At 41.7% G+C, this 23,001-nt stretch overlaps 1 protein-coding gene across 3 annotated transcripts; it reads right to left on the reverse strand.

Annotated features, from left to right (window-relative positions):
* Nucleotides 1-75: 75 nt before the first annotated feature.
* Nucleotides 76-21,934, reverse strand: LOC101171240 (SRSF protein kinase 1). 3 transcript variants are annotated; one of them, XM_004069278.4, is made up of 16 exons: nt 21,824-21,934; nt 21,227-21,281; nt 13,725-13,852; nt 13,038-13,146; nt 12,492-12,579; nt 12,329-12,416; nt 10,002-10,108; nt 9,759-9,924; nt 8,942-8,967; nt 8,647-8,866; nt 8,033-8,425; nt 2,230-2,324; nt 2,019-2,126; nt 1,172-1,241; nt 896-988; nt 76-728 (listed from the first exon to the last, which is right to left on the reverse strand). In XM_004069278.4, exons 1-16 carry the CDS (start codon nt 21,834-21,836, stop codon nt 544-546), a joined length of 1,944 nt encoding a protein of 647 aa, XP_004069326.1. In that variant the 5' UTR covers nt 21,837-21,934; the 3' UTR covers nt 76-543. The 3 variants fall into 3 exon arrangements, with proteins under 3 accessions (XP_004069326.1, XP_011473847.1, XP_011473848.1); XM_011475545.2 differs by lacking the exons at nt 21,227-21,281; nt 21,824-21,934 and adding an exon at nt 19,366-19,542; XM_011475546.2 differs by lacking the exons at nt 21,227-21,281; nt 21,824-21,934 and adding an exon at nt 15,335-15,651.
* Between the last annotated feature and the right edge of the window lie 1,067 nt (nt 21,935-23,001).

Here is a 23,001-nt window from a genome sequence, read left to right on the forward strand (position 1 = left end):
ATACATTTATGGCTCTCAAGTAGAGATTCTGGTGCAAGGTGCCTGATTTTATCTTTTAAATCTCAATTTTCTTGTCAGTTCTTCACTAGTTTGTTATTTTTAATTAATATTATTTAGGGCTTTACAACAAACTGAAGCCAGAAGCAGAGGAGCAGACACACTGAAGCCTGGAGAAAAACATGGTTCACTTGTGAACTTTTTCTGCTGCAGGTTTGATCAGAAGAGTTTCACTTAAATTGGCATCCCGCACTCACATTAAAAATGAGATCATGGCGTAACAGAGAAAGCTGCAGAAGGAAAGAAAGCCAAATGGAAAAGTTCAAGTGCTGCCAGTAAAAAGAGGACAACAGATTCAGGCAGGAAGCTGAAGATCCACAGTGAAATCCAGAAAAAGAGGATGAGCAGCAGTCCCAGGAGTTCGGATGTGTGTGGAGGAGGCCGACATTGGTAACATGGAAGAGGCCTGCTGAGGCTCGGGTGGCATGAAGGGATTCCCTTACTGAACTTCTCCTTTCTCTATATGTCGGGTTAGCGTGTGTGCGTTTAGGACGCCAGCCACGGATGAGAGAGACACTGGGCGGCAGTTGCCCTCCTTTCAGGCACAAGATCCAGCATGGGCACCAGGAAGCTGCTGAAGGAGTGGGCCTCCTCTTTGGACCACTCGTACTTGTCTACCAAGACGTCGAACAGACCCCAAGGCTTCAGCTTGGTGATATGGCGCAGGTCACCTGAGAAAACATTTAAATTCAACTTTATTAAACAGCAGTTTAGCAGATTCATGAGTTATTTCCATTATAAAAGGCTGAGCAGATGGCAGAGAGCCAGAAACCGGGACAAACTAAAGCAAACCTGCATGCAGCTGCAGCAGACAGCTGCTGCAGGCAGACGTGTTTACCTTTCTTGGTGAAAAACTCCTTGGAGTATTTGCCTGCCGTGATGAGCTTTCGAGGAACTTTACCCAGAAGCTCGATGATCAGTGCAATGTGATCTGCAGGGACGCAGAGAAAACCAACAAACGTCAAACCGGAGAAAAGCTGCAGCACAAAAAACTACAATCTCTGCTTCCTGTCACGTTGAAGCCTTTTATGTTAGCATAATTCAGCATTTTAGGTTTTTAAATGAACTGTTGCTTTTTTCAACCTTTAATATTTGATGCTTCAGCGACACAAACCTTCATCTCTGGAGTAGTCTTCTCCGGAATGGGGTTCAAACAAATAGTCTCCAGTTGCCAGCTCAAAAGCCTGATAAAAATTAAAGTCAGGTTAAAAAGGGGTGGGGTTTTAGTTCAAAATCTTTTTTCAATATGTGACAAACGTATATCTTTAAAGTTTTGAATCAGTTTTTCCCACCTTGAGTTCTTTGTTGTTTTTGTTTTGCCAAGCATTTTAACACTATCAATTATATTTATTTACTTAATAAAAATACAGCCACATCTGACATTTATTCAGATTTAATGCCAACAGTGCTTTAAAAAAAAGAGAGAAACAGGTCAGCTGTGTGTCCTGGATTATAAAATACATCCATCCTGACAGAAGTTCTGTCTCTTTTTATTTTTTTATATTTTATAGAAAGAAATATGACAATTTCTCAAAGATCTCATACTGGTGTCCTGGCCATGAACCATACATTTTAAGTGATAGTTAAAAATGTAAATTAAATAAAATAGACACTTTATGTTCATTATGGTTTATTATGGTAAAAAAAAATCCCAACCTGCTTAAATGTCACAAAACATTCAATTATTTTAGGAATGTGCAGTGACTACATTTTACCTGCTTTAAATCTTAAATTTCCAATCTATAAATATCCTCACCAAACACTTCTTTTAGACATAATTATCTAATTATTATTTATGGCTTTGTTACAGATGGAAAACGTATAAAAGGCTCACTGCCTTTACTTGAGCACAAAGTTTTTCCTTCTTTGGAAAAAAAACCCCAAAAAACTCAAAGTACATAAACTAAAATAGAAAATGAACCGTTTTTGGGTCCAGTTTGGACTGATCAGCATCCGTTTACCATGCAGGCCGTGCTCCAGATGTCTGCTGGAGTGCTGTAGCCGGATCCGATCAGCACCTCCAGAGAACGGTACTGCCGTGTTTGGATATCATCTGTGAAATGTTTGTGCTGCGGGACGACCAGAGGAAAAAACAAACAGGAAAGGTTTTAGTCCGTCAGCAAAGTGTCACAGCGTAAGTGTTGTGGCTGACTGGTGTGCATTTCCACTCACCACCCAGCAGGCGTTGCCAAGGTCAGCAATCTTCACCTGCAGCTTGTCGGCGTTGAGGGCTTTCAGGGGATTCACTAGCAAACTGCCTGCAGAGTCTGAGAAAGGCGGGAAAAGGGAAGCAGGGTGATGACCGACGCAGATAAATGATTTTCTTGGAAAGCATAAAACATTATTTAGGAATTTGTGACTTTCAACGTGCTAATGCACGTTGAAAGTCACAAAGCTTTCTATGGAACAATAAACCTGCAAGAATTAGTCTAAAAACTTTAAAATCTGCAAAAAGCTGTGGAGGATTAGAATTACCTAACTTCCACAATTACTTTCTTGCAAATAGATTACAATACATCTTAAAATGGTTAAAAAATAATCCAGAAACCAACTCATGGTTAGACTTGGAACAGGCGTTATGTGGAAAGATCAACCTGTCAGATCTTCCATTTATTAGTCAAATAGTTAAAAAACAGGATTGTTTCAAAAGTATTAATATAAATGCCACTTTAACAGCCTGGTGGGAATTTCTCAAAATATCAAAATCATCAATTCAACCGTGCAAAATGACACCCATCTGGAACAACCCAGACATCCTCATAAACAAAAAAATTATCCACTTCCCAGCTTGGCAAGCAGGGGTCATAAAACAACTAGAGCACATAATTATTGATAGAAGATTCATAACTCCCCAGGAACTTCAAGACAAACATGGAATATATAACTTCTTGGAATATCAGCAACTTAAATCAATTATTACTAAAAAGTTTAAATAAAGAGACAACGATTTAAAGCTACCAGATGTAGTTACCACTCTGATCAATTTCTCAATGAATAAAACTCTCTCCAAAATTTACAAACTTTTATGTAATTTAGATAACAATATTTCACTTCCGACAACAAAATGGGATGCGGATTTGAGCATCAGCACAGATGAAAGCTTTTGGTCAGAACTTTGTCTAAACACCTTTAAAATGACAAAAAGTCCAAATCTGCAGCTAATCCATTTCAAAACTCTTCACAGAATTTACTACACTGGACAGAGGATGTTCAAGATGGGTCTCAGTAACTCAGACATTTGTCAGCACTGTGACAGTAATCTACCCGACAATTACATGCATGCACTATGGTTCTGCACGCCTGTCCAGGCTCTCTGGCAGCAGGTATGTGCCGATCTATCAGTCTGGCTTAAGGTTTCAATCACAGCTTCACCGTCACTTTGTGTGCTTGGTGACGTGAGTGCCATCGATGTAGAAGGAGGATTAGGCTCTATCATTTTCATAACTCTTTGCATTGCTAAAAAAACTATTTTAATAAATTGGAAAAGCAAAAAAAATATAAATATAAGTCAACACAGAAAATCTGCTGCTTGATCATATCAGCTTGGAAAAAATGTCAGCCCAAAGTTCAAGTAACTTTGAAAGAATTCGGTCTCTCTGGTCTCCCATAGCTAACTCCGTGACTTAGGGGGTGGGGGGGGCATGGTCGTCGCTGCTCCTTGCCCTTCTGCCGTGGGCTGGGGTGGGGGTCGGGGCCTCCGGTGCCTGGCCGGGGGTGGTGGGGGCTCCGTTGGTCGGGGGGTCGGGTCCGGCGCCTGGGTGGGGCGGCCTGGGGCGCTGCGTGGTCCTCTGGGCTTGGGTGTGGGGGTGCGTGGTGGGGGGGTGGGGTGGTGGTCTGGCTTGGCTTGGGGGGGTGGTCCCTTTGCCTGTGCTGGGGGGGGTTGGCGGGGGGCGCTGCTCGGGGGGGGGGCCCAGCGGCGCTGGATGGGCTTCCCGTCTACACCTGGGGCTGGGATCGGCCCTTCCCTGGCTCTGGGGCGGGACGGGACAACCCTCTTGGGGCCCCCGGTCGCTCTGGGTGTCATCCGCTTCGGCTGCGGGGTCTGGGGGTGGGGTGGGGTGGGGGTCTTGTCGGCCCTGTCCTGTGGGGGGGCATTCTGGGGGGGGGGGGGGGGGGGCACTATTGGTACGGGGCAGGGGGGGTTGACGGGTCGGGGTCTCCGCTGAGGCCATCGGCAGTTTCCCCGGCCGGTTGGCTGCCTCGGTCCCGTCGAGGCCTGACCAGAGCTCTTCTAGGGCCGGCGTTTGGGGGTGGGGGCCTGGGCTTGCTCCGGGGGGGGCGGCGCTTTCTGGCTCCCCTCTCTCTGTGTGGGGGTGGTGGTTCTGGGCCTGGGGTTTCTGCGCCTCCGGGGGTGGGGCCCCGGGGCTGGGTGGGCCTGGCCCCCTTGCTGGGGGGGGGGGGCGGGGGACGGCTGTTTGACCACCGGGGGACAGTCTATCATCTGTCCCCAACTTACCCCCTTCCTCATATAACCTCATAATAGGGTGAGGGGGTGGGGGGCTTAGCCTGCGATGAGCCTTGGGGGGGGGGGGTTTACTAGGCAGTGGCCCCCCTCCTGTGGTTGCCGTATGGAGTGGGCCCCCCCTCTTTCGGTTTTATTTGCACCTTAGACATGTAAGGCCCTTGGTAGGGGGGGTGCTTGGACATCACTGCCAGCAAGCAGCGGATGTCCTCCTAGCACCCTACCCACCAATTTTAACCGCACCTTAGACATTTAGGGCCCCTTGGTGGGGAGGGTGAGGGGACGTCACTGTGAGTAATCAGGAGATGTCCCCTTAGTGCCCTACCCGCCAATTTTAACCGCACCCCCCTTAGTACACACACCCCTCCCCCCTCAATATATACATCCCAACATAAATACACACACATGCACACACACACACTCTCAAACACACATACACGCACACACATTTTGCAAGGAAGGTGGGACCTAGGACCATCTGTCCCCTGCCTCTTCCCTGGTGGGGGGTACGGGGCCCTTTGCAACGGCGGCTGTGTCCCCGGGGTGCCGGCTTCCTGGGCCCGGCGGTGCTCTCTCCGCGCGGTGGGGGGGTTCACATTACATCTGAGCCGGGGGTGCTCGTGTCCCTGGGGGGTGGGTTCTGGTCCTTGCTCCTGAGTTCTGGGCCCCGCCAAATTTCCAACTGTGGCCGAGCCTGGTCGGGCCATATTTACAACACCCCTTGTGGGCCCTCTTTTTTCCCCGGGGTTCCCCCCTCCTGGGCGGGCCCCTGCCTCGCTCCTCCCTGGACCAACCGTGGGCCGGGCGGATGGCTGCCTGGAGTGCGGAGTGGGTCTCCCTTGGGGGGTCCTGGCTCGTACCTGGGGTTGGGGCGGGGGGATGCCCGGAACTCCTGGGTGGTGGTGGGGTGCTCGTCTGGGGCTGTGGGCGTCCTTCTCCGGTGGGGCCCTGCGTTGGGTTCTCCCGGCGCGGCGGGGGGGCTGCTCTCCTGGTTGGGCTGGGGCGGCGCCCTCTTTCCCTCCGTGCCTCCCTGCTCTCTGGCTCTGGGGGCCTTGCGGCGGCCCTGCTGGCCCTGGCCTGGGTGGCGGGCTTGGTCGCCCGGGCGGCGGTTGTTCCCTGCCGGTTCCCGTGTGGCGTTGGGGGGATTCCGGCTGCCGCTGCTGGTGCGGTGGGGGTCTTGGGGTGGGGATGGCTGGGCACTCTCACTCCTTCTTTTCACGTTCCACCATCCATTTTAGAAGAACATAAACACTCACCTGAGCACAGGTGTTAGCTCAACAGACTGAATGACTGAAATATTTCACACTAGTTGGTTTTAAGGCATAAGTATGCGTGTGAACACTATCTGTTTTGTGTACATGTCGACAGGTGGACATTTTTGCAACTAACAGGTGTGTTTATAACTTTTGAGTGTGTGTGTGGACAGGCTCCGCCCTTTTTTTTTTTTTTTTTTTTTTTTTCTCATTTGAACCTTACCATAATGATTAACAACCAGTAAACTTGCTGCTTTATGCTGCTTCATGGTCTTATCCCCCTTCCCCTCCTATTATCACCCCCTACCCCCCCTCTCTCTAACGTCCCTCTCTCTTCTTCCCCTCTTTCCTTTTCCGTCCGGTCCAACACCAAAGATTTTCAGACATGTTTGAAATTAATAAAGTTTGGCCTCAATTACAAAAGGGGTTTATTCAGACATACCTTTGGTTTGTCTGAAGATTAATAACCCCTCTTGTTAAAGTAAAATATGTCCAACCCAAGAGGCCCTCAGCTCTCATCTGTCTGCCTAGCTGTTGGACAGGACAAGTTAAAAAAAAAAAAAAAAAAAAAAAAAAAAAAAAAAAAAAAGGAATTTGTGACTTTCAACGTGCTAATGCAGCATAAAGCTCGCAGACAGAACCTGTCCCCCCCCCCAGCAGTTTGGCTGTCAGTGAGGAGCGATGGTTAAAGAAACAGAAAATAACACGTCTGAGCAGCAGTCGGACTAGCAAAGCCTCCATCACTGCCCACTCAACTCCTGTCCTGAAAATCAGGCAGCCCACACATCAGCACCATTTCTGCTGCTAAATGTGTGCATTAAAGACCCGCTCTGAGGAAAACGGTGTCTTTATCATGTTCTTGGAGCATTTTTGCATAGATAACGAAAATGAAAAGTAAAACTGCATTTCTGAGAATTTTTCTCAATTCAAATCGTGGTAATAGGGGCAGACAAAAAATAAATTAATTAATAAATAACTAGAAGGAGCTGCATTTCCAGAAGAAAATGAGGGGTTGAATGCTATATCGCTGAATACAAATGAAAGGTAATAAGTGGCAAAAATAAATATATAAAAAAAGAAAGAAAGGATCAACATTGACCATAAATAAAGTGAAAACAGCTCAATAACAAAAAAGATATTTTTGTGAAAAATGCGGGTCTCAAACCCTCGAGCTGCTGCATCAAGGATTCCCTATGTATTTCAAATATCTTTAAAAAGTTCATGGATTTGAAACACCAAAAGTCATAGCTGAAAGAGCTGAACATTTTAATAGTTGAATGGTTAAAATAGCAGAGTCTATATAAAAATGGTGGAAGATCCTATTAGAAAGAAAGAAACAGGGAACAAAAAAACAATGTTTTATAGCATTCATTAAATAAATCGCTGTTAGACAAATCTTGTAGTTGTTACAAACTACAGTCAGCGGTAGAAGTGAAATTTCTCTCAGAACTGATGCCTTATTGTGACCATGAGAATATATTTGCTTTCCTTTCTCGCCTCAGTCGAGGTCTGTGCCGATGACATCCGGTCCAGTCACGGTAACATGAAATCTGCCGCACCACGCCACAAATAGTCCACTTTTTGTGGAAAAAAAAAAAAAAAAAACGATCTAAACTGAAACAATAACAAAAATAAAAGATATAAAAACTGATTGACTATCATTTTCTTAAGCGGGATACTGTCCTTCGAAGCGTTCATTATCAGCATCTACTTGTAGACGAATAGATCCGCGTACATCTTAACACATTCCTCACTATTGTCTGTTTGGGGATGTGAGGGGCAGTGAACTAGCAGGAGAGAGTGTAAACAAAGGGATGATGGGAAACGAGTGCAGGCTTACTCCTCACCATCAGTCCCGTCCAAAACTCAGAGGTGAATTTCTAATTGACAACTGCCGCTCTGCAGATTTTAACTTATGCTAAAAACAGCATAATCATAATTAAAAAAGACCACCGGGAAGGCTTTGAAAATGAATCCAAAAAAGATCAGAGTGACACTTTAAAGCACAAACAGATGCGCTGTTCATGTTTTCTTCTGAACTGCATTTGAATGCAGTTTAAAATCGCCTCAAACTTTTCCCGTTTATCACTTTTTGGCAGAAATAAAAGTGGGTTCGTTTACGACAACATAAACATTATTCTAAAACTCTTATGACCAAAAGTTATTTTAATTGGTCAGTAAGCATCAAGAAAACAGTAACAATAGTGAAAACTTTGTAACTTTCAGGAAAACCAAAATGTCTTCTTTTTTTTAAACTAACCGCTCTCTCCGTCTGCTTGCTTTGCTCCTTCTGTCTCCAGCTGAGTCGCACAGTTCTCCGCCTCCTTCTGGTCTCTTTCTCCATCTTGTGGCTCCACAGCACCTTCTGAGTCGGGGAGCTGCTGCAGGCGGCCGTCGGCTCCTCGGTGTGTCTGATGCGTCTCCTCCTCACATGTTGGGTCTTGGACGTCGGTGTGTTCAGGATGGCTGGGATTCTGCGGCTCCTCTTGTTCTGGACACGGCTTGGTCTCCTGCACCTCCGCATTGACTGCGCTCTCCGGCGAGGAGGTGTGGCCATTCAAGTAGATTTCCAAAGAGTTGTCCTTCTCCGCCACATCCTGCCCTTGTTCAGTCGGCTGGGGGTTCGACGGGCACGGCTCAACGGGAGTGGATTCTAGAGAAAAGCAGTTTGGATTCTTCGGGAACTCATTTGAGTGACAGGATGGTCGTCTATTGTCAAGACAGATTCACCAACTTGTTTCATCTTCTACTTAAAACATCCTAATCCTACTTTGTGCTTTTCAACTATCATGAGTTATTTATGGAACGTAGCCCCATTCCATAAACGAAGGACATTTATTTGAGTTAATGAAATAATGTTTTATATTCACTCACCTGTGCTAGAATGATTTGCAATGTCTTGCACTGTAGCAGACGTTGAAAGGCTGGCTGAAGAAGCTGTGTCTTCTGTGGTCTCCGTCGTCTCCTCATCCTCCTCTTCCTCTCCGGCATCAGGTGGAACCTCCTTCTCCTGAAGCTTCTTCTCCAGCTGCTCAGCCTGCTTCTTTTGCTTTTTCTTCATCTTCTTTTTTTTGTTCTTGGACATTTTAGCCATCTGAAAGAGAGAGCCAGAGATGACTTTGCACATTTCCATGATTCAAACTTTATTTGCAAAACAAATTTGACTCACAGGTTTGGCTGCTGGGGCTGTGCTGACTGTAAGAAAGAAAAAAAAAAGCTGGTTATCAGGTTGACTGACACAAAGTTTATGATTAGCGATCTGTTTGGAATGCTAAGATAATCCCCATCAAGCTGCATTAAGAAAGTGTCTCTGCTGCAGCATCAGAGCTGCTGGGGGATTTGCCCTCTAAAAGCTAAGGAGTAATTGCCATAGCCAATCCAGATGCGACAGCTATGCTCTCTTTTATTAGAAACAGCCATTTTCAAGCACCGTCTCATGTAACTCGTGACTCTACCCCAGTTTTGTCCCCTTTTAACGATTAAATAAAACCAGAATAAGCTCCATGTACATCAGCAGTAGTAACGCAGCAAGAAAGCAAACAAGCCAAGGCCGAATCCACATTCTACCCCTACGGTTTCTCCCTACCCCTCCGATTGTAGGAGCATTTGGAGGGGAAGGGTTATCCGAAATACTTTTATACGACTGTTCCACATCGCCCACTGCCGCGGAGGAGAAGTGCTTTTCTTCATGTGGGTGGGCTCTGATGCACAGAAGTTTACATTTGATGCAAGTAGCACGACCTTTCAAAGTTATAAAACCAACGTTTTTATGTATATCCGAGCGCTAGCTAACGCCACTGACCGGTGGCTATTGATGTCGTCATCGAGTGGGACTAACGTCCGACTTTGAAGACACTATTTTGTCATAACTCCCCGTTTGGAGGGCTAAATGTAGGGGTAGGGGAAGAATTTGGATCAGGCCCAAGAGTTCAGGCGGTCATGTGTTCCAACAGCAGACTGCCGTCAATCAAGCAGGTTTATCTGACCTGCAGATCCAGAGGGAGGCGCAGCTCCAGACTTCTGCCACTGCGTGGCTTCAGCAGCCATCTTCTTGATGTAGGGCTCGTTGACGGTCAGCAGGATGTTTTCAGGTTTGATGTCCGTGTGGATGATCTTGCACTTGGTGTGCAGGTAGTCTAAGCCCTGCAGAACCTGTCGTGCAGAAAGGTTAGAGCGGCATTCTGCAGAAAAGCTGTCCTCTGCGTACAAACAATAGAGTAGCTCTGTACCTGTCTTATGATGCTTTTAACGCAGGGCAGAGGCAGGCCTTGATAATTTGACTTAATAATCCACTTTAGGAGGTGGTAGCCCAGGACTTCAAAGACCATGCACACATCTGTAGAAATGCTGGTCAAAGAAAACAAGCTCAAACGATGAGTCCACCGTAACTGCCTTTTTATGATCAGCAGGGAAAAGGGTTCCCATGTTGTCAATTTTTTACAATTATATCAGGTTTTATAGCAAATTTACACGCATATTAACCAAATAAAGTGGCCCCTTGTTTATTATGGGAGTTGTGTTGCAAAAAAAAGTGATCAACTTAAATTTTTACGGCTGTAAGACTTTTTCGTACACACTATACACTTTCCAGACGAACACGGAGATTTTCCCATTTTTCTCTTTAGTCTAAACTCTCAAAGTTCAAAGTCCAGCATTTTAAAATAAAATTAAAGATCTGATTGCGATAAAAGATTTAGGTACATATTAAACTAGGGATTCCCCAAATCTTGGTTTAAAGCCAAACAATATGTTTCAGCATTGAACCAAAACGCAGGGAAAGTGAATCGTTGCATTTCTACTGCATGCCAGTATGTTTACTTTGAAACATGTGTTGTCCTAAATTTAAGACTTATTATTTATTTCACCAAGCCTTAGCATAAGTAAACTAAAAAGGTTTTTCTTCTTCGTCATTAGTAAACTGAAAAAAGTATTTTTCTACATTTTTTGTTGTTGTTTTGAAATACACAAATCATACATTGAACCCCAACGAAACCATGACCTAACAACTGAGGTTTGGACCGAATCGCGGGAAAGTAACTGTTGAATCTCTAGATCAGGGGTCGGGAACCTATGGCTCGCGAGCCATATATGGCTCTTTTGATGGTCACATGTGGCTCGCAGACAAATCTTTAATTATAGTTTTTTTTTTTTCATTAGACCAGTCCTTCTCGGGCGCGATGCGATGCCAGAGGCGCGCAGTAGTAGCAGTGCTTAGAGAGAGAAATCTGCGCCAGCGCTATCAGTTTACTATTATCTATTATTTCACAGAGTTTGTACAGCTGGAAACCTGTGAATTGACGTGCCTAAAACTGCGCGCTCCCGTCTCTGAGAAAGAGCGCGCAGATGCGGGGACGGGATGTGTGAGGGAGAAAGCAGGGGGTGGGGCTGAGGTGTTGTGGGGACCGGCAGCAGGTGAATCGCGCAGGGATTGTAAATACGTAAAACCCGCTGCCCGTCACTCACTGCAGCGTGTGAGTGTGTGTTTGGCTCCCCGTCTGCATGTGAGCAGTCTGTCTCACATCTACAGAACATTCAGACCTACGATGACGTTTAAAGTCTCAACGCCTGCGTGAAGCAAAACTCACCACCTATCAACCAGACTAGACCATCAGCAAAACTACCACGAGAAATACTCATCATTTATTAGCAACAGCATAACAATGTTATTAAAAAGAATCCACAGACTTATTGTACTTTAAAAATGTTGAAATTAAATCAAATGCACACATTCATTTGTATATTTAGTTTTAAACAAATTGTCGCGGACTGAGTTGGATGGCTGTTGGGCCGCGTTAAAAGTTCTGGAGTTCAATGAACGCGTCAAGCAGAGATCTGATTGGCCCTCAGTTCTGTCGCTCAGCCTGTTGTTAGGTAGTTTGGACCAATGGGGTTCAGCTATGGGCCGAATAAGGGAAATGGGAGGGCTGCAGCGGGAGCAGGGGAATATAAAGTTGGGAGAAGCGCTCTCGTGTCGGCGGGAGAGATTCAGGAGTTGCTGAATTAATTGAACGGCGTTTGTTGCGGTCTGCAGTAATCAGAATAAAGAACTTTAAAAGAGGTTAAGTCTCCGTGCCTCAGTGTGGGGAAGAGACACTACATTATTGTATGGCTCTTTCGAAATTACATTTCAAAATATGTGGCATTTATGGCTCTCTTGGCCAAAAAGGTTCCCGACCCCTGCTCTAGATGATATAATCTAACCGTTGATGGTTAATAAACAAAAAAACAAACTTTAAAAGAGGGAGATTTTTCATGGATCAGATGAATGACAGCAGAACCTCAGGAGGAGCAATTTGGATCTTTTTTTGCTAATGAAGAGAAATTAACTTCATTCCCGCATGAAATTGTCACATTCTTATGTTGTAAAGTAAGTAGCATAGAAAATAGTTTTTATTGGTTCATGATTTGGATTTCTGAAATGAACAGACTCCATTTTTCAGTGAACCCTCCGCCCTGTGACGGTTACCGAGGACTCAAATATCAGAAGAACGGACAGATGGTCAAAAAATATCAGCTGCTTTGAAGCAGTAACTCATTCTTTCACAGCCAAGGATACGGGTTCCATTCATGCCGGCGATCTTGAAGTCGTCGAGCAGCTGCACCACCTTCTCTCTGCTGGGATCAGTGGGATCTGTGTTTCTCACCTGGAAAGGCAGAAGAATCAGGACCGAAACAACCGGACTTCAGGCCCTTGCAGGATCAGCTTGTGTGTGCCTTACAGATTTGAGAAGCCGGATTTCATCCAAAGCCGTCTCTGTGTAATGCTCAGCACTCTTCACGACCTTTAAGGCCACAAAGCACTTCTCCCTGAAGAACAACACTTAATAGCTTCATCACTTAATATAAATATATCAACATTCAACTGGACATTTTACACTGTAAAACATCAATGAAATTCATAAATTGGTCATTTTTGGTCCATCACTATTTATGTAAAGAAAAAAAATGTAAAAGTAGCTAAAACTGGCAGGTTTTTAGAATATGACAGTAGTTCACCAAACTGTCAAGACTTATAGCAGCAAATATAACAAACAATGTTCTCTCCTAATTTCTACATTTAAAGAAGACTTTCCTACAACCAGTGGCTCTAAAAGCCCCACCACTGCATCCCAGCATCAGCATTTATCCCCCGAATACACTTCCCCAACAGCTTATTTGCTGGCACTAAGATTTTGTCAACTTTTAAAGTCCGTCATCATTTCAAACTTCTGGAAACATTATTTAGGCTCTTGAATGTCCCACGTGGCGTTTGGAAGGAAACTTACTGGATGTCCCAGGCCAGCCACACAGTGGAGAAGTGCCCCCAGCCCAGTTTACGGATGACATGGTATCTCCCGTTGAACAGGTCGCCGATCTTCACATGATGATATCCACCTGAACAAACGGGCATAGAGCTGCACTGAAATACTGCTTATTGATTGTTCGACACACGTGTCCCTGTATGTCAAGAGGATTATAAGAATAAAGCCTCAGAGAAGTAAATTTAGACTGAATGGTGTGAATGTAATCATTTCACACCATCCAGGAGCTCAAAGCAACTCCTTCTCTAGGTGCTAAAAACTCAGGCGAGAGAAGACAAAGTCTGAAAAACCCAGAAACAGAACAATAAATCACATTATTTGCTAAAAAAAAACTATGTTTCAAAATGAAATATTTCATCAAACCCAGAAACACATTTTCTTTTAAAGCAATTTTAATTTTTTTCAGATAAAAATGTTAGTTCTATATCCCTTTTTTAACAAATAAAATGGATCCATCTTCATTTAGTTTATTTATTTAAAAAAAGTTTTACGTAACAAAACAAAACTTGTTCCTGGATTGTAAATTTTGACAAATACCTTGAGGCTTTAGTTGTAATCACTCAATAAACTGAATATTTATTGAATTTTTGGCTGAAATGATTCTTTAAATCCTCTACTTTCAAACGTATCCCTGCCTGACGGAGGGTTCACCTCTGCAGTAGTCATTGGGATCCTCCTGTTCATCGTCGTCGGACCCCAGGATCTCCTCATCCTGCTCTGGGGGCTGAGCGTCGGCCTGACCCGGCTGAGAGCCACCGCCACGCCCGTGAGGCTCTGGTCTGCGCACAAACAAGAGGCAAGCAAATTCGGATTAATGTCAGCAATCAACACAATAACAGAGAACGTGCTTCAGCAAAGAATCATTAATGTGCTGAGAAACCGACGTAAAGACGTTTAATGTCAGAGTTTGATCCCAATGGAGGAAGAGAGGAGGTCTGGTGAATACGTGAAGAACCAGGGCATGTTTTGGTTTGTTAAATCAACACATTTTGATTTATTACAGACTGAAAGACCTATAGATTACAGAGACTTGCTTCCAATTCTCATTAACATAGGAATTTAGTCAAGCGTGAACCTTAAGATTGAAGAATAATATTTTTAACTGCACTAAAAAAATATATATTGGGCAACCATGAAGCCACAGTCAGTGGTGAACTTAGACAAACATAAACAATCAACTTAAAAATGATTTTCAATTTTAAAAATTCAATTAGTAAAATTGAAAACAATTTCTTTCAATATTTTCCTCAAAATAAGCTTTTGAGTGACATTTCAATGTAATCATTTTTTACTTTATTAATGAAAGTCCCACCTTTGTTCAATTTACATAACTGTTTGTTATATCCAAACAAATGAGGCTTAGGATTAAAGTTTGACAAATAAATTGATAGTTAAATGGATCATGTTGCACCAGAAGTTACAATAAGAACCTGTTAAACAGAACGGGTGCAGTGGTTTGAGTAGCTGCATAATCACAACATTATGTAGCTTTAAAACTAAGCTAATGTTTCTGATAGTTGATATGGTGAAGAGACAGAATGACAATGACAAGAACGGACAGATGATGAAACAGCTGACGATCGAAATTAACAGTAAATGTGTGTCCAAAGCTGAATCAGCATCATCAATGGTTGCTTTTTATGACATACAAACAAACATCAGCAGTCCCAATGCAGTAATCGGTTACACAATGGTCATTTGGAAATCTGATGTCAGCTTAAAGTCCATGCTGAGTTTAACTGGTCAGATTTTTAATTTGCCAAATTTGGTTTGTAAGAAACGTTTTTTTTTTTTGTTTTCTCCCTTTTGTTTTGATGTTTAGACGGCTAAAATTTCCTTTTTTGTTTGGGTTGGATAGTAATCCAAAACACTTCCTTTGATTAATACCATAACCCAAAACATCAAAGCACGCTGGGGGTTAAAATGTTGGCAATAATGTTAAGCAATTCGAGTTTTTTTACAATAAAACCTTAAAACCAATTGTTGCAAATTGTTGAATAAATGTGCCAACAGACAAATATTGAACAAAAAATTTCAAAATTGACCAAAAATAAAAAGTAACATCAGAGTTAAGTTTTATATTTTCCAATAACCAAAAGCTATAAAGTCTGAAACAAACTGAAAACAGAGACCCATTCAAAGCCCTCTAAGCAAATAGGAGGATATGTCAAGGACTCCTGCAGTCCCACACTAGACATGCACGAGGATAACCTGCATCTGTCAAAGTTGCCCCCGCCCAGCGCAACTAGAATTCATCCTACCTGCAAGATGCACGGATGCCCATGGGTTGTAAAGCAAGGAGGACAACCAGAGAGAACAGATGTTAAAGAAAGAAAAAAAAAACCTCTTCATCCACCAGGAGAAATAGAAGGAATTCGAAGTTCAAGAGGAACAAGTGAGGAGCAAGAATCTATCTACAGCTGCTAAAAGAAAAGCAGGTTCTGGTGATGAAACAGGCAGAATCAGGAAGAGAAGCCAGGCTGCGCTGCAGGAAGAGTCCTGGTTATCAGAGCACCGCTGCACACTCGCCGATTCTTCCTCACTTTTCTCTCCCTGGCAGATTAACAGTCTCCATCGCCGTCTGACCGAGAACTCTCCTTGGCTGTCGTCAGCCTCTGGCCCCGCCCCCCACACAGACAGCTGCCACATGATTGGCTGCTGGAGCCCAGCACTGCAATGCAGGTGAGGTACGGCATCAGCCCCCCCACCACCCCCTTCCAACCAAAACAACATTTTTCTCCCCTCTGACTGCTCTTCATCATCATCTTCTTCTTCTTCTTCCCCAACAATGTTTCAGCCTTTTGAAGTAAAACGTGAGCACATATATATATATATATATATATATATATATATATATATATATATATATATATATATATATATATATATATGTTTTTTATATTTTAGATGAACAGACAGCAGTGATGTTGGAGGAATCATGAGAAATTATTTCAACGCATTTGTTTTGGTAGGACAATTCATATTTCTACTTTTATTTGTCACGCAGAGTCGTCTGTGGTTTTGAGCAATTGAATTAAATCTAAATGATCAGATCCACTTAAGTCATCTCTGTGTGTTAAACTTAAGCACAAGGAGAGCTGCAAACAGTAAAATTACACAAAAAACAACAAACTAGGGCTGCACGACATGAGGAAAACTTGCGATATGAAATATGAGTGATTAATATTGCGATAACGATATAACTTGCGGTATATAAACAAATAGCGAAACAACTAAAAACATCATTTCCATTTCATTGCAACAGTTTAAGAATTATACTCCAAATGACCCTCGTCGACATAGGAACATCTAACATAAAAGGGCTCCATCTGATTGGTCAACAAGGTTAAAGGGTCTATCTGATTGGTCAAATGCATAAAGGGATTTATTTGATTTGTTAAATACTTCAAGCTGCCATAAGATTGTTTTAGCACATTTAAGGTAACCATTTATTGCAATGTTTGCTGTCTTTTGCACAGCTTGATATTGCGATAACGATATATTTGCGGTATATTGTGCAGGCCTACGTCAGACTAATTACGGTACCACAATAATTAACACAACTTAACAAAACTGAACATCTGCAACACATAACTCATTTAAATATATACCTTTTTTTATTATATGTTATTTAAGTTAATTATCATTCTTCTATGTTATTATAGAAGTAGTTTGGGGGGGTTGTATTTTAAGAACAGCTGAGAATTGTATCAGTGGATAATAATAAGGAACTATATAAGGCATTTGTATTTTAACAGTTTCAGACAGCAGCAAAGCGAAAGCAGAACAACTACAGGTGAACTTTCTTTTAAAAAATGAAAACGATAAAACTATTGTGATGTCCTGAAAACAATAGCTTTGACAGCATGACTGCAAAAAAAATAAAAAGATTAAAAAAAAAACCCTAACATCTGAATCGTTTGACGTAGGAAACCCAGCAGGAAAACTGGGTTTAGGATTTCCTGGGTCCTTTAAACTGGTCAAATTTGGTTTCATTTCCTTCAAAGCTCAGCTCCAAAATGCACAAAAGTTGAGCTGTTGCATTTAATACACCAGTTCACAGATACGACTGCGCAAAGGCCTCATTACAGCAACATGGCCACCACCATACCAAACATTCGGCGTTATGATGCATATTCAAAGGTAAAATTACAGAACCACCTGCAGAAACGCCGTCTGCCCATCGGTGGGTCAGCGCTTGTATGGAGAGAAAATAGTTTCATTCAATTTCTATGTGCCTAATTCTTGCTTTGCAACTCATACAACGCATTTTGTGCATAACTGTGTGCACTTGCAATTGTGTATTGACACAAAATGACAAAAAAAATACAAATTACACACACACCTTAAATTACACTAGCTTGAAACTACAAATACAAATCTTTTTCAAAAGGACGAACCAATCGCCTGAAAACCGCATTTCTGCACAAATCAGATGTGAGACTCTTTCACGTCTCCAAGTTTGGTGTGTAAATGATGCGTTTAAATGCTGCTAGAATGCTGGGTCATCAGCGTTTTCTTCAGCTGCTTTGAACTTAGATTTTGAATTTTATCAACTAAAAACTTGACGTTTCCCCCACCTTCTTAAACAGATCAACCCCCTGGCTACAAGTTACAAATCAAGAATTTCACACACGCAAATCGAATGCTACCACTTTCTCTCCATACGCTTGCCAATGCAACAAATGTGATGCAAATACCTGTCATCCCAACCAGGCAAAACAAAGAGAGACAAAGCACTTGATAGGTCTGACTCAACTAGAGAATTTATATGGACATGTCATCATTTTAACTAGTGCTGTCATGCGATTCATTTTTTTTGCACAATTAATTTATTGTAAAATGTAATTATTTAATCATTCTTTTAATTATTTTTTATACCTTACTCCACACGAACACCTCGTCCAGCTATTTCCCTTATAATAGATCATAGCTGTGGCGTTGTGGGCTTGTTTGCGCTCTGTGAAGAATTACAAAGTCGTACAGCAACGTGGCGAGTGCACGGCGGTACGCAGACACCACGACGCGCACTGGGAGCAATGCAAGAGGCAATTTATTTCCTTTTCATCAATTTTATAATGGTAAAGGTCGATTTGATTAACAACTTGCTTCAGACAAATGATCTGGTTGGATCGTAGGAATATAAATCGATCATTTCACCCCTACTTTGATTTCGTTTAACGTGACATTTGTCAAAAGGCCCCAAACCCATTTGGTCCCATCAGACACATCTGACTTGAGATTGTGTGGCAGTCATTTCATGGGCTACAGCGCTCCAACTCTCCAGCTCTATGAAATCTGTGAAGCAAAAAAAGAAAGAAGACCGAGCTCTGGAGGATGGAGCTGGGCCAAAAGTATTGCTATTCTTGCTCTGCTCCCAGAAAGGAAAAAAAAAAAAAAATCAATGCTAAGTGCATGAACAGCAGAATAAAACGGCAGAAGGTCCTGAGAGTGGAAAACAATCATTGTTTACATAAATGTGGTTGAGCTTTTTTAGTCATTTGAGTTTGTCGCACTTAAACACTGAATGCATTCAAGTATCAAGACAGAGATATTCGATCAATGTATGAAAACGTTTCCTTTTTATGTTAGCTACCAGGTAATCAATACATTTATAAGGAATTCTTCCTAACAGACATTTGAGTGCAGAAAACACAACCAGACTGTTTTTAGTAGAGCATAAAGTGGGTTGCTGTCAGGCTAAATGCCAGACCAACCCAAAAGTGATGTAAATCGAGAAAGAACACCACAGCTTTGTAGCCATCAATGATGCAGGACAATCCAAAATATCTCATCTTATGTTCAAGTCTTCGATTTGCCCAGAAGAACTCTGGAGTATTAAAGTACTGTATTAATCCAAAACATGCACAGAGAAGACAAAGAAACTCAAACAAAAGGGCGTAGAGCTTCCCCGGGCTGCAGATGATAAAAGAGTTGAAGGGTTATGTAATGAGCCGTAGCCATGGCTGCAAGAAAGGTGACGGATAAATACATGAAGAAAAGCAGGTAATTCCTGCTGAGGCTGTCATGGGGTTATGCGCAGTCATGAAAGAACAATTAAGACACAAAGTTACAGCAGCACAGTGTGAAGTAAAGCAAATGCATTCTTAATGAGGTCCTTCAAGGACTTGAAGCAGAGTCCCTTCAGTACTGCTGCTTACATGCACAGTCAGCACTGCATGAAGAAAACCAAAAGGCATAACTCTAATTCACACAAACACTGCAGCTACCATCATAACAACAACCTAAGACGTTTATTTTGTACCCTTTTGCATGCAAAGAAACCACTCACGTGCATGTGAGACCACTGGCAAGTTTCACCACAGCTGTATTGATGGAGAGGATCCAGTCTAGCAGCCACATGACTGAAGGATTTGCAGCTCAAAGCAAACACCGGCCAACATGGGGAGAAAGACCGAAAAAACCAGAGAGCAGCTCTGCATCTTTTTTAACGGGGCTGCATGAGCGCTCGGCGGCAGCTGCGTCCCTCTGAGCCACAAAGAGCGACACCGAAGAGTGGGAGGGACAGAGGACAAGGTGAGCAAAGCTCAGAAGGAGAGGCAGACGGAGCAGATGATTTATTTACAAGCAGCTTTCTCTGGCTATGCATGAACAGTGGATATAAAGAGAGATTTTTCACCAGTTCTATAACTTTATTTTATTTTACTTTTTTCTTCTGCTTAAATTTTTTGCACATTTTCCCCTTCTTTTTCCCTTCATGTCTGATCCCCCACAGGTCAATATTTTTTTATATCATAGTTTAATTTGTAAATTATATATATATTTTTTTTACAACACAAGGCAACCACAAACTAGAAAACCTGTTATTGAATAATCATCTTTAATCATCAGTTAATAGGAGACCACATCCCCAGCGGTCTCCTATTAACTATTATGCCATTTTTAGCCAAAATCAAGAAACCTGTCGTTTCTAGGACATACGTTTGCAGAGCAAAATTTGCTTCTGAGTTGTGGGCTGGACTGTTGGTGTGGAGTAAGCCTGCCATCGTTTTCCATCCTCCCTTTGTTGACACTCTCTCCCACTAGCTTACAGCCCAACACAACCCCAACCTAACATTATCGGTGCAACAAAAACGGCGAGCATTATCAGAGCTATCCGATAAACCTACATGAATCTATTTGTCTGCGAGTGGATGCATCAGAATGGAGCAGAGCAGGGAGCTTGAGGCCCGCTGACCGTGGCACCTATGTCAAAGATACAAACCTTTTCCAACTGCATTTTTTTTTTTTGCCGGACGCCTATTTCACAACTATTTGAATAAAGAAATACTTAGAAAGGCAGTTTTAAACTTAATTTTCCTTAGACATGTCTTCCATCATCAGAAAACGGCAAAATGAACATGTTAAAAACACCAGTTTTATTGGAGTGGGCCTTTAACCAAGGTCTGGTTTTAAAACGCTTCTTTAAGGTTAAAAGAAAACAAAAAACAATTAATTTCTCAGGTGCCTCCAAAAATGTCTACCATTGGAAAAACAAATATGTAAAAAGGGACAGAAGAAATGATGCCAAATTATAAAGACATAAATCTCACTGAAATATATATATATAAAACAAATTGTTTACCAAGTTAAAACTACAAAGATTAATATTTAGTCTGAACATTTTAAGCATAACGAGCCTGCTGTATTAAACATCTTGAGTTTATACCTTATCGGAAAATCGCTTCATGTTTCAGACATTGTAGGTAAAGTGAGATTTTAACATTTATGGAAGTACTTCTAACATTAAATTGAGATTCACACAATCCCATGAGCATTTCTATCTCCGTTACATTATTTTATTGTATTCCAGAATTTAAGGTACCCAATATGTTTTAAGAAACTAGCTTTTGGCTAAATATGTCACCAAAATATCTTTTTGGAGAAAAATGTTATTGCATAATGTTGCAGCTCATTAAATCCTTTAACACTTGAAATACATTTGTACCAGCAAACTGGCATTCTCTTTCAAATAAAAATGTTGACATTTTCATCAAAACGCCTTCTCCCCCCATCTTATGGTAAATTGTTTAAAACGTTTTCTACTATCAAGGTTGAACAGGGGTAATCGTCCTCTATTTTAGGCCTTCAGGGCAGAAATGTACAGGTCTAATATATAAGAAGATGTCAAGCAAAGGGTGATTTCCACTTACTTTTTGCCAGCTTTCCTGGGCTTTGCCCTCTTCTTTCTCGCTTGTATCGCCAGCACTGTGGGGGGAAACCTTTGTAAATATTTAATTGTCAAGAGAAAGTGCTTTAACAAAGGCTAGCTGATAATAAAAACACGCTATCTGCTTCCAATTCCAGGTGGAAGACTGGGTTTGAAGACTGTGGCGCTTATTGTTAAATTAGCCATCATTGTGGCTAACCGGTTATAGAGCTAAAGTACCCGGCCTTAATACTTTTTGTTCGTGAATGTAAGGAAATAAAACATGTTCATATTTTATTGCTTGGGCTCAATATAATCAATTATAGTTTTTTTTTAGAACATTTTTCTTTACATTTATGGAAAAGAGAAAGTTTGGCGCAGACTATTCACCATGTGAAGCTAATCCAGTCGCGCGAGCTGCTAGCTTAACGTCAGTACACAACACACAGGAAAGCGCGTGGTCCACTTTACATCACCTGCTACGCGGTTTGTCACAGTTTGTTTGTACGCAACCACGTTCTAACAAATGTCTACCGGAAAATAATGTTTCTGAGACAAATAAATAGGTGAAAAAGTGACTAAATATAGTTAACTGCGTTACCTTTTCTTTCCATACCGAAAAACCAATTTGGAGATCAGTTGCGTTCAAAACTGTCGGAAGTATGGGAACTACGCAAAATTGACCTGTGTGAGATTCATCGACTGGAACGCGTTATTTTCCCCTTCTGTTTTTTCGAATAATTTTGTTTTTATGGTTGAAGCATTTTCGAGTGTCCTTAGATTTTCTTTAACTTAACATGAAAATAAACGTATTTTTTCCGTTGTGGTTGAGTGTTGGCCTCTGAGTTGCCAATTTCCAGGCAGAATCAAGTTTATTCATTTTATTCGTTTATTCATATTACACAAATATAACAGGGGTCACATTAATTAGATCCATTTAATATGAAATCCCATATTTTTCCGGATTTCCCTTTGAAATCGGTAAAAAAAAATCTTTAGGTATGCATTTATGTTGAACAATGTGGGGTTTAAGAGAAAAATAGTTTTCCAAAAAAAAAAACAACTTAAGTTTACCAGTAGGTCGGCTGCATTTTATAACTTTTTTTAGGATTTATTCGTTGATTAATTCCCTTTTCTATTACTTTTCTACTACAGTTTTAACACAGAAACTTTGTCCATCTTCCTAATCTGCTGGAACAGACAAGTGCATGTGTGGTTCAAAATTACTATTTTTTGTAACCATTTTTAAAATTTATATATTGATACAATCATGCATATAAATACCATATTTGTTAGCTTTACTACTTTTTAAATTTACCGGTACTTTGGAATAATAAACCGTTCCAATCTTCTGTATTATTAACAAGTTTCATCAACCAAAGTACGTGAAAATATTGTATTTTATTTTTGGAAAGAGTAACGTTTTATTATCAAACACTGAGTCAGGACATTTAGGTCTAATAATTAACCTGAAAATCACAACTTAATAGGTCAAACCTTTCCTAACTGAACAGAAACAAAAGTTTTCAAACTCAATGCATCTTACTTACCCAAATGTTTTATTTTTTTATAGTAGAGTTCCCTATTTTTTTATTTTTTAAGAGTTTAGTTTTATTCCAATTCCACACAGTCCAGATGAAAGTTCCCATCTTCTCAGCAGATGCAAACATTTATGTTAAACCGACATTCTCGTTAATATTTTTTGTATTCGAATCAAATTGCGCATTGAATTCCTGAGTTTTACAGAGTAGATGGAGAGGGAAAAAAGAGAGTGCATTG

The sequence above is a fragment of the Oryzias latipes genome, chromosome 5 (genome assembly GCF_002234675.1).
Source record: "Oryzias latipes chromosome 5, ASM223467v1".
NCBI lineage: Eukaryota > Metazoa > Chordata > Actinopteri > Beloniformes > Adrianichthyidae > Oryzias > Oryzias latipes.